At 42.4% G+C, this 12,170-nt stretch overlaps 1 protein-coding gene across 1 annotated transcript; it reads right to left on the reverse strand.

Moving 5' to 3' along the window:
* Positions 1-522: 522 nt before the first annotated feature.
* Positions 523-11,257, reverse strand: LOC120064404 (UDP-glucuronosyltransferase-like). The gene is made up of 5 exons (XM_039014962.1): positions 10,183-11,257; positions 2,748-2,879; positions 1,579-1,666; positions 1,197-1,416; positions 523-901 (listed from the first exon to the last, which is right to left on the reverse strand). The coding sequence occupies exons 1-5, from the start codon at positions 11,107-11,109 to the stop codon at positions 616-618; spliced, it is 1,653 nt and encodes a 550-aa protein (XP_038870890.1). The 5' UTR covers positions 11,110-11,257; the 3' UTR covers positions 523-615.
* Between the last annotated feature and the right edge of the window lie 913 nt (positions 11,258-12,170).

Below are 12,170 nucleotides of genomic sequence, written 5' to 3' on the forward strand. Positions count from 1 at the left end.
GTACTGGCCTGTCTCCTGGTAGCGCCTCCATGCTCTGGACACTACGCTGACAGACACAGCAAACCTTCTTGCCACAGCTCGCATTGATGTGCCATCCTGGATGAGCTGCACTACCTGAGCCACTTGTGTGGGTTGTAGACTCCGTCTCATGCTACCACTAGAGTGAAAGCACCGCCAGCATTCAAAAGTGACCAAAACATCAGCCAGGAAGCATAGGAACTGAGAAGTGGTCTGTGGTCACCACCTGCAGAACCACTCCTTTATTGGGGGTGTCTTGCTAATTGCCTATAATTTCCACCTTTTGTCTATTCCATTTGCACAACAGCATGTGAAATTTATTGTCAATCAGTGTTGCTTCCTAAGTGGACAGTTTGATTTCACAGAAGTGTGATTGACTTGTAGTTACATTGTGTTGTTTAAGTGTTCCCTTTATTTTTTTGAGCAGTGTATAAATATCCCATGTTTTTTTTTCTCTCAGCTACCCCAATCCCATGATCATTTATATCAATAAGTCAACGGAAAAACCTTTTACAATCGTTTTATTTTATTCTTACAGTTTTACCATCCCACCACCAGGGGGTGCTGCAGCACCTCCAGCACCCCTACTTCCCACGGCTATGCACTCTTCTTCTTCATAGTCCTCTTCGTTCCACAGCACTTGCGGAAGCAGACTTTGCAGCATTTAACGGTGACAATGACAACAATGAGAACTATAGTGAGTAGCAGAGTGAACACATCCAGACTGTGGTACTGGATCCAGTTGAGGTCGTGAGCAGCGGGTCTCAGGTGTTCCGCTCCGCCGTGACGCATCACAAACTCTGACCAGAACACGGCCAGGTCCAGGGGCTCGATGGGACGGTCCTTATGCACCGCTGACAGCTTCATCATCTTCTCCTTGTAACTGGGGAGGAAGGACAATACAACAGGATTTACAATCTCCTCATAGACAGCTCATGACTGCTAATACAGTATATAGGAACCACTGTGTCACACTACACAGTGCAATATTCACCTGGGGCTGAATTTTAATGAGGAACTCAGACTTTCATGTAAATCATGCATGGCTGACAAAATTATATTTGCACTGAAACTCAATATGTGCGTGTAGATCTCAAGTTAGGATTTGGTCTCTGTACTGTTTGCACTGCTACTTGAGTTCATAGTATCTCCTAGTATTATATAACATGATGTCTGACCTCTTGTCGTTGATGACCTTGTTGAGAGCCTCCACCAGTTTTTCTGAGGTGAGATCAAACAAGCTGAGCACCTCCCCGACGCCCCTCACTGCCATGCGGTGTACGTTGTCACCCTGTTCAGCGAACAACGGCAGCATCACCATGGGAACGCCATTACAGATCCCCTCGTAGGTACCGTGGGTTCCTCCGTGGGTTATAAAGGCCTTGACATTGGGGTGGCCTAGAACATGGAACATAGAACATGAAACCACGAAGAAGAAGAAGGTATTGCTTCTCTTCCACAATGGCAACAAAGTAGCATGTTGTGTTTACTGAGAAGAGTACCCATCTGTAACTTCTGTAACCCAGGTGGTTTTCATTATAACTGAGAGACTAAACTAACCCAGCAGCTCATTCTGAGGAAGCCACTTCATCAATCTGACGTTGGCTGGAGCGTTTTTAGGCACTACTCCTGTATACCTCCACACCACCTGAAAACACAGAGAACAACCGCTTACCTTCCTAATCAAGTCATATAGAATCATCTGCCAGTACTGGATATAGTGGTGAAGGCACACCAGTTTGTAGTGGGATATAAATGTGTCTGGATTGTTTTAAGGCATAGCTCCAGTGTATATTTCCACACAAACTGAACAACATAGAACTGAAGCTTGCCATGACATTTGACATAGTATATGAAGAATGGAGAATATGCAAATGCCATTGAAACTCCACGTTATTAAAGGACTTGTTTTTAGTTTAGACTAACATGCTGACCAGACCAGACACGTTGCGTGCACGAGCGTTGCAAAATACATTTACACATACATGTTATTCAATCATTGCACAGACGCTCGCGACAGGCGCTAAAATAGAAATTGGTTCTATTTGTGACGCAAGTCCTGTGTCTTAAATCTCCTCATTGGCTTTTAGGAGCATATACCCACGTGGGTGATTGAAAGATGAACTGACGTCCACACTCCAGTCTGTTGTAGTAATGCACCGTAAAGGTAATTGCCAACTGCCATATAAAGTCCAAAGAAGAAAAAGAAGCCTGAAGGAAGGAGGAGAGATGACAAGAAACAAATTCGGTTTACCGTTTTATCAGTGGATTAATTGTCTGAGTAGAGGACCATGTGCATTTCAGGTAAAATAACAACCCAAATGTTTATATTCCAGGACAAATTAGCTAGCAACAGCAAGCTAAATTGCCATAAATGTTGAATGCTTTTCAACATGTCCCCAAATTAATATAATTGGTTGAGAGTTTTGATATTTCAACCTGCATTTCCTGATCGTGTCTGGTGTGGGGGTACAAAATCAACATCGATGGCGCAGGCGTGCGAGCGATTTGGTCAGCATGTAATAGTGGATTAGAGATTAGGCCTATATGCTTAACATGCATAGTACTGTGCTTCTACATCTCAACTGTGAGTAAGAATTTATATTTTTAAGATGTAGAAAATATATTGTCAATTGTTGATATTTACAGAAGACGTATAGACTGTAAAGATTGTGTTTGTCAGAAAGGGTTACTTTTTGCCATTTGGGACATATTCGAGGTGTCCTTACCCTCTGAGGGATCTTGCTGAAGGCATCAAAAAACTGCTTGGCTTTCTCCTCTGGCATCTGAGAGACCATAGAGCCCAGGGTGAAGACCACGAAGCCATCCTCTCCCGACTCATCCACAAACTCCTGCAGATCCTGTTGAGGCACGGTGGGAAGAAATTTGTTCATTTACATTTTCGTCATCTAGCAGACGCTCTTATCTAGAGTGACTTACAGTCAGTGCATTCAACCACATATTATAGTTATTACAAGTAAAGAGAGGGAAATTTGATCATTTATGCTGCTGCTGTTGCTTTTCACGGGAGTGGAGAAGGATGCGTGTAGTTTGTTGTTGTTGGTCATAAGTCTAAAGAACAATATACATTTCAGGTAAACAACCCAATGTTTATCTCCTAGGACAAATTAGTTAGCAACAACAAGCTAGCTAAATGTGACCGACCGGCTCAAAATCGGTCTTATGTAGCAAAATTTGAAATTGTGTTGTTTTTTTTTACATTGGATAAAAGTAGAGACTCAGAGCTACAAAATGGTATATCATACACTGCATTTTTGAGGAACAATGGGAAAGTAATTTTGCTTTGAAAGTTGATTAACTTGTGAACTCCCTTTTGAGAAAATGGCAGAGCTCTCCTTTGCTCTCCTTTGTCTTCACCCATTTAGCATTGTTCACACCCTCTTAAGCCAGCCCCACCCATCTCTTTAAGGATTCACATGTGAGGTCATGTGCTAAACAGTGAGTAGTGTAGTAAAGATTAAGACTAAAAGTGGTAAAAGTAGTAGCCTACAATAAGGAAAAATTCCAGATAAACAGAAAGTGTCCAGATAAAAATATTTTATAAATATTAGATGACGCTTACCCAGACACACTTGTCTAAATTGATAGGTCATGTGAAATAAATGCTATAACCCACAGCCACATCAAATCAAATCAAATGTTATTTGTCACATACACATGGTTAGCAGATGTTAATGCGAGTGTAGCGAAATGCTTGTGGTGTAAAAAGTACTACATTGTCATACTTGAGTAAAAGTAAAGATACCTTAATAGAAAATGACTCAGGTAAAAGTACTACTACTCACCCAATAAAATACTACTTGAGTAAAAGTATTTGGTAAAAAAAAAAATTAAGTATCAAAAGTAAATAGAATTGCTAAAATGTACTTAAGTATCAAAAGTAAATAGAATTGCTAAAATGTACTTAAGTATCAAAAGTAAAAGTATAAATCATTTCAAATTCCTTATATTAAGCAAACCAGATGGCACAATTAGCTAGTTAGCTAGCTAACATTAGGCTATACTGTAACTAGCAATGCGAAATGGCATTCTGAGATAACATTACTACACACAGATCATAAACGTAATGTTAGCTAGAGAGCCGGCCATCTAATGTCAACTAGCTAGCTAACTGTACGCTTTAACTTGCAATGTATACATGGATGAATGCTTCACGGCAGACTGCAACCCCTTTCATTAAATAAGACATCCTGTGTCATTTCTGTTTTGTTTGTACAGCTTGCTTGGCCCGTTATTCTGTCTAGTCACTCTGGGTTACACTGAGCGTGTGCAATGCCATAGCTTTAAGAATCATCTTAAGCTTTAACCCCCACCCAAACCCCATTTTACTCGCCGTAGCAGAGCTGGTTAGGCTGTTTTCATGTTATCCAGAGCGTTGGTGACTATAAGTGTGCCCCTGACAACAATTTAATTACACTTTTTTGCCACCGTTTACTGACACCGGCCATATTCAACCAGTGTTGAGCGTTCGTAAATTCATCAGTTATTCTGCGCTCTGGCACACTCAGACGAGAGTGCTCAGAAACAGTTGTTGCAGTGACGTTCTATTGAAATGGATACTTGCATAGTCGAGTCTTTTGTTAAATTTTACTACACGATACATTAAAAAAATGCCTCGTTAGACAGGATTACCTACACAAGCTGACCAGCTCAAATAAACAGAAGCGCGCTATATGGCATGGCTTTATCCAAACTCATCTCTCAGCATGTCCAGCCCACTCATTATCCCAGCCAATCATGGGTATTGGGAAGTTTGCTGTCTTTTTCTATGGCTTAACCAACTAGGCTCATTATTTAACAATTTTATTTGTATTTACAGATGGCATACAAGTTTGTTATTAAGGCACATGAAAGTTGAAGAAGTAATTTCTGCCCCCCAAAACTTTTTGATAAAAAAAAGTTTTAAGTTCAAACGGCTCTCCTGTAAGGTAGTGACCTACGACATACGTCTAGTTTCCTGGAACGGGTCACAAATGTCCATGAATGTTTCATGTGTGTTTCGACCTGTTCCAAAATTAATATAGTTGGTTCACAATTGGTGTTGGTATTGTAACCTGCGTGTCATGAACATTTCTGGTGGGGATAGATAAAATCAACATGCACACGATGGTGCATGCAGACGCATGCGCGGATCCGGTTTGGTCAGCATGTTAAAGGCACTGAGTGGTCAATCTGACTTCTGCATTTGATGAGCAGCATTTATGCCTTGATCACGCCAACAGCGTCATTGCATTTTGGTACAACAGAAGTACATTCATTTCCAATGGAAAGCTGCGTTTGCCTTGCAGCATTGCTTTGCAGAGGCAGTTGCAGTGCGTTCTGTGTGGTGCATATGTTGGATTTATCGAACATATGCCTCAAACTGTATTTGTAGAAGGCTTGACAGAAATGGTAGCAGAAGGTGAACGTTGAACTTTTGATGCACACATATCCAGATGATGCTGCGTACCATTTAGTGCAACGATGCGCTATAGGTGTGATCGAGGCGTTACGGTGATATGGTATTCATATTTCTTGCACTTTGCAGAGCAGCGCAGAGCTGTTGTGAAGGAAGTTGTCAAGGAAGTGAGTTTGTGTTTATACAGGATCTCCGGCCCTCACCTACCGTCAACCAATCATGTCAATGCGGAGCTATACGGAGCCCGCCGCATTATTACAACATTTGAGAGGTGCAAGACAATGCAGTACGGAGCTCAATTTGCCCTCTGCGTGCTTCCGAAGGCTCCGCATCGCATCACACCATCCAAATGGAGCCTCCGACCATATTTTTGGTTCAAGCCCAAATTGTCTCTTGGTCTACTATAGTGCGAATCGGCTTGGTTGGTGGTTGGTGCTGTCTCTTCCTCCTTTCTTCACGTGTCACTCACTCACAGAACTGCCCCTCTCCCGCCTGCTCAAGCGGTACCTCTCTCTCCATCCCTCCAGTGTTGCCAACTATTTTTCAGTGAGATCTGCTATTGGCTCCTTGATTTGTCGCTAGAAGTCGCGAGATGATGTTTTGCCATTGCTGCGACGACACAGCTGCAGTCCCCGACATAGTGTTTTGGTCCCCTCTCCAGCTGCACACCACCGCCTCTTGTACTTCTCAGTTTCTCTCACTCTCATTTACGGATGAATTGAGTGGAAAAAGTAGCTAAACGCTATCAAAACCATAGAAACCGTCGGTGTCAAAACTCCCCAAAGGCAGCCTGTAAGTAGTTGAATTGGTCGCTAGAATCTTTTACCAATAAAAGTCGCTAGAGGGGTCTAAAAACTCGCTAAATATCGACAAAATCACTAAGTTGGCAACACTGAGCCTATCACGCTTTATCAGCTCCGGTTAATAAAAAATGAAATTTCTGCTGCTTCCCTCACCGGGATTGGAATGGGTCTGGATCTGTCTATATGGAATGGGTCTAGCTGTTCTCGGGTCTGTTGGGAACGGGTCTCTATATTTTAAAAATTGTATTTATGCATATCGGGTCCGGATGGGAAAGCCTCAGGTCCATTTCAGAATGTGTACAACTTTTTGGACCCTTGTCAAACTAGTTGGAACTAGAACACAATAGGGCCCCTCAGTTCTTCTGTATAGTGGCCACAGTCCAGGGGGAAAGAACTGTGCTATGTCCCAAATGGCACCCTATTACCTATGTAGTGCATTATTTTTGACCAGGGCCCAGAGGGCTCTGGTCAAAAGTAGTTCACTGTATAGGGAATAGGGTACCATTTGAGGCACATCAATGCTGTTCCTGGCTCAGGTTTCACTAACTGAACACGGTCTTTAGAGAAGAGACAGAATGGAGGGTAATACAGAGAGGGACATTCCTTCAACATTAATGTTGAGCAATACTTGAGTGTTTGAACAGTCTTCGGTCTGGTTAGCAAAATATTGACTGAAGGAGGGAAGGTGAAGTTGTGAAAGGATACCATTCTCTGATAACACACCCTGTATTCATAGAAGATAAAGGCATAATAAACCCCATAACAATCACAGCTAACCCTAACCCCACAAAACAATCCCTGCAGAGTAGTTTCCCTTCCTGAGGTTTGTAGGGTTGGAACTAGAACACAGTAGGGCCCCTCAGTTCTTCTGTTAGATTATAGTGGCCACAGTCCAGGAGGAAATAACTGTTATGTCCTAAATGGCACCCTATTACCTATGTAGTGCATTATTTTTGACCAGGGCCCAGAGGGCTCTGGTCAAAAGTAGTTCACTGTATAGGGAATAGGGTACCATTTGGGGCACATCAATGCTGTTCCTGGCTCAGGTTTCACTGACTGAACACAGTCTTTAGAGAAGCGAGAGAATGGAGGGTAGTACAGAGAGGGACATTCCCCCAATGTTAATTTTGAGCAATACTTCTCTTTCTACAAAATATGAGGAACCACACCTTAACTTTCCCTGCACATCTATCTGCCTTGTCCTTTTTCCTTCCTCAAGCTGAAGGACGTGATTAGGAAACATTTGAAAAGTAATGGGTGCGATTTGAAAGTTATGGGTGCGATTATGGAGCATTTCTATTGGTGAATTGCTTTTTATATTCCCTAAAACATTGTCAGGATTACTTGTGTTTGGCATGACTCCCATAGCACTCTGGCGTCTTTTATCAGTACCCACAATATTTACAAATGACAGGGAAGTAACTTGAACTCTAGGTTACACCAGGTTTGACAGATTGCAAGGCAAACTAGATGGTAAGTGTACATGAAGTGCAATTGATGGGACTTGCTTTAACTCTATTAAATTATTTTTGTGATAGTGGTAGAACTTTAAAAAGTGTAACGTTACTATTTAAAGCAAAGCACTTACATATAGTCAAAGTTAAATGTAGTAAAATAATTGGTCTGATTACCTTGATAGACCACTATATCAACCATATTACTTTGGATTGTGGGGCATTTAGATCACAAAAATGTCTAAACTACAGTTGTTGCGTGTGAAAACTAAAAGAAGAAAGACAAGACAAAGTGATCTTCTGTCATAAAACGGGAATAAAAGGGAGGATCATGTGGACAACACTCTTAGGAAAGCAAAGCAACTCTCATTCAAGCTGTGGGTTTCAGATAAACAGATGCACGATTGACTTTTGTAAAATGTTCAGTGTAAAAGAAGTTTGATTTGAGTTGAATGATGTAATGATTAGAAAATTTTAGGCTACAATTTGGGAAGAGAAATAGGATGGTGGATCTAGTGATGACAGCTCTTTAAAAGTATTTTTATGGTTGTTGAAGAACTATGCAGAATAGGTTTGTATGCAGACCTACTGATAGCTAGCTGTTGTTCTAATAGATTAACTCTTTAGGCTAACAGTGAATACTTAAAGTACATTTCCTGAAGAAAATGTGGTGTGTTTGCTAGAATGTTTTAAACTATGTATGCTTTTGAAATACATTATAGTAGTGGTAGTTTCTGCAGTGGTAATGGTGGTGATTGGTTATAGTTGTATTGATTGATTGATTGGTTGGTTGATAGGATAGGCTAGCCTGGACATGTGAAAGTCGGTTTGGTGTCTCTAGCTTGAACGGTTCAAGAGTTACAATTATTGCTGGTAGGTATTATATGTGAACCAGAGCTAGGTAGCGATGCCCAGGAACAGAGCTGGACCAGAGCTATGGCAGACCAGAGCAGTAGTTGTGGTCAGTAGTTGTGTGGTCAGTGGTTGTGTTGCAGATTCTTTAGACCCTACAGTATGGAAATGGTCAGTAGTTGTGTGGTTGTGGTAAGTAGTGGTCAGTAGTTTTGGTCAGTAGTTTAGGTAAGTAGTTGTGTGGTTCATTAGCTGTGGTCAATAGTCGTGTTCAGTAGTTTTGTGGTTGTGGTCATTAGTTGTGTGGTTCATTAGTTGTGTCAGTAGTGTGGTTGTGGTCAGTAATTGTGGTCAGTAGTCGTGTGATTGTGGTTGTGAGTATGGTCTGTAGTTGTGCTGTTGTGGTCAGTAGTTGTGTGTTGACTAGTTGTGTGGTTGTGGTCAGTAGTTGTGGTTGTCATAATTTTTGCCAAAGCTTCCCCATGTGCTCCTCTGCGTCTGAGTGTCCATAGCAATGGCTCCGTTTGGGCTGCTCAATGATGAGACATGAGAAAGCTGTTAGCTGTCGATAGCTAGCAACTTTTTGTCCCTCTTAACTCCGATAAACATCTGTAACTTTGAATTGGTAGTAGATATTTTGTCGGACTTGTTGTGGGAGGGGTCAAAACGGCAGTTGTTTGGGGATAAAATGGGGTAAAATGTGTTAATGCAGTTACAAAAACAGCTGTATCGTTAGATCCGTATAATATATTTTGATAGTATAAAAGACCGATCTGCATGTTTTAAAGTTTTCATTACGTTTCTATCTTAAACGGTGTAGGAGGAGTAGCATTCCAAATAATAATAATAAGAAGAAGAATGACGAAGATTTTGAATGGGATGTTTGCTTCACAAGTCCCATTAATGAGAGCTAGTGGAATGTGGGCTGTATAACGTGAGGAGGAGCTAGTTGGTAGATAAACAGAGAGCTGTGTCCAGTCAGTCCCTATGGAGGAAACAGAGATCAGGTTACATCTGGTCGCTAGCTGAGTGTCTGACAGGCAGGGAAACACAACATCTGGGGTGTGGGACAACACCCAACACTCTGACTGACTGACTGTCCCTTTAAAACACCCAACAGAATATTTCTGACTGTTTTACAAAATAAGGGCTTCAGAGGAGAAAGTAATCTCAGTCTGTCAAAACATAACGATCTTGAAAAGAGATGTGGTCCCAAATTAGAAAGTAAGAGAAGAATTTGATAGCTTCAATTGAAATTTAAACACGTTAAAATGTCCGAAATTTTTCCCATAGGAATGTCTGATGTGGTACAACTGCCCCTGCAGTGAATCTATCCATTAAGGCACGGGTGTCAAACTAATTCCATGGAGGGCCTAGTGTCTGCGGGTTCTTGGTTTTTCCTTTAAATTAAGACCAAGACAACCAGGTGAGGGGAGTTCCTAACTAATTTGTGACCTTAATTCATCAATCAAGTACAAGGGTGGAGCGAAAACCCGCAGACACTTGGCCATCTGTGGAAATAGTTTGACACATGTACCGTAAGGTTTCTGGACCTGGATCCATATAAGATATAGGGTGCACAGCTCTGCACAGTTGAATTTTCTGCACAGTTGAAGTATTTTTATAAGAGATTTACCTCTGGAAGTGGATCTCTTTTACCACAGTTGATGCCTCCAATGTGGACCATGTTGGGCATCGTGGGTTTGGGATACTCAAAGGAGTAGTCATACCTCAGCAACCAGATTGCCCCATGACCCAGCAGTTCCCTGTACGTCATGTCTTTCTCCAGGTACCTACTGGTCAACTCGTCAAAGCTAGCAAACATTACCGTACACAGGTAGCTCTCCAGACTGTACATGAGCATGTTCTTAACTCTCCCTAGGAAGTCCATGTGGTCAGTGTTGCCGGAGAAGAAGCGTGGTACATAGGATGGGGGATTGGGGCACTGGGCAGCCCTATCCTCCATCCCACAGGGGATCCCCTTCAAGAAGTACACCACTGGAATGTTGAAGGAGTCAGCGATGATGGATCCACAGGGTAGGAAGGGGTCGGTCAGCATCATCTTGAACCCTTCTCCTCTCAGTCGCTGCATCAGGGGCTCGTCATACAGCAGACCCTCACAGCCTTTCACCTGCATGTCGGTGAAGTCAATCAGGCCCTGCACGTTCATAAATATGTCCGTTACCTTCGGGGCCTTGCGGAACATGTCGTCCTTCAATTTGTTGACGTTCTTGTCCAGCTGTGCCTTGTTGAAGGGGACCCTAAAGATCTCAGTCCTGTGGTAGTCAGAGCTCTTGATGAGGATGGATGTCTCAGGGACCAGCACCACCATCTCATGGCCCCTGGCCGCAAGCTCCTTCACCAGCAGCTTCATACTCAGCCAGTGGCTCCCTTCTACAGGCATCACCAGGACCTTGTCCCCATGGATGGGCCCTGGACACAGGGCTAAGCAGCACAGCAGAACCAGCAGTCCCAGCCTATGCCCCGGCCTCAGCACCAGCCCTGGCCCCAGCCTCAGCCCCTGCCCCAGCTTAACCACAGGAACACTTTTCCCCCAGCCCATGCCTCTCTGCTTTTCTGCTCAGTTACACAAGCTGTGTTGTGAGATGGACACTACCTCCCTGAGGTCTGGCACTGAGTGCTACTGAGAGGCGGCTAGACCTCAGACTAAGCTGTGGGAGTATGTGTCTCCCTGCTAGGTCTGGGTCTGCCTGTGTGCAAGCAGGCTGTTATATAACCCTAGTCAGTCCTTCCTGTGGACTAAAGTTTAACTGCAGGCTGAATGGTTCAGGTTAATGATTCCTTAGGGCAACTGAGAGATGGAGAGGATTAGCTCGCTAGTAATCTCAATGTGACAGCCTTAACATACAGTATAGAGTAGCTGAGTTGGTTCTGGGTGCTGAGATTAGCTGGCTACTGGCTAGTGAATTATAATGCAAAAGTATAACAGCGATACTGATGAATAGTTGGATTTACTACTAACAAGTAAGCATTGCTAATTTAAAAGGAAGGGATAAAAAGCTTATTTCCAATAGTACTCATATTGTTATAAGTTGAATTGTTGGTTTTATTAGTTCTACAAAATAAACAGTTATTTATTAACTTCCAATTGATCAGCATGACATTGGAAAATAAAAGTAACATGAAAGGTAACCCGATGTCACAGGAAGGCTAAAAAGATCATCAAGGACAACAACCACCCGAGCCACTGCCTGTTCACCCAGCTATCATCCAGAAGCCGAGGTCAGTACAGTTGCATCAAAGCTGGGCCCGAGAGACTGAAAAACAGATTCTATCTCAAGGCCATCAGACTGTTAAACAGCCAATCATAACATAGAGGCTGCTGCCAACATACAGACTCAAGTCTCTGGCCACTTTAATACATGGATTTAATAAAGTTATCACTAGTCACTTTAAATAACGCCACTTGAATAATGTTTACATATCCTACATTACTCATCTCATATGTATATACTGTATTCTATACCATCTACTGCATCTTGCCTATGCCGCACGGCCATCGCTCATCCATATATTTATATGTACATATTCTTATTCATCCCTTTACGTTTGTGTGTACAAGGTAGTCGTTGTGAATTTGTTAGATTACTTGTTAGATATTAC

The sequence above is a fragment of the Salvelinus namaycush genome, chromosome 19 (assembly GCF_016432855.1).
Source record: "Salvelinus namaycush isolate Seneca chromosome 19, SaNama_1.0, whole genome shotgun sequence".
Classification (NCBI taxonomy): Eukaryota; Metazoa; Chordata; class Actinopteri; order Salmoniformes; family Salmonidae; genus Salvelinus; species Salvelinus namaycush.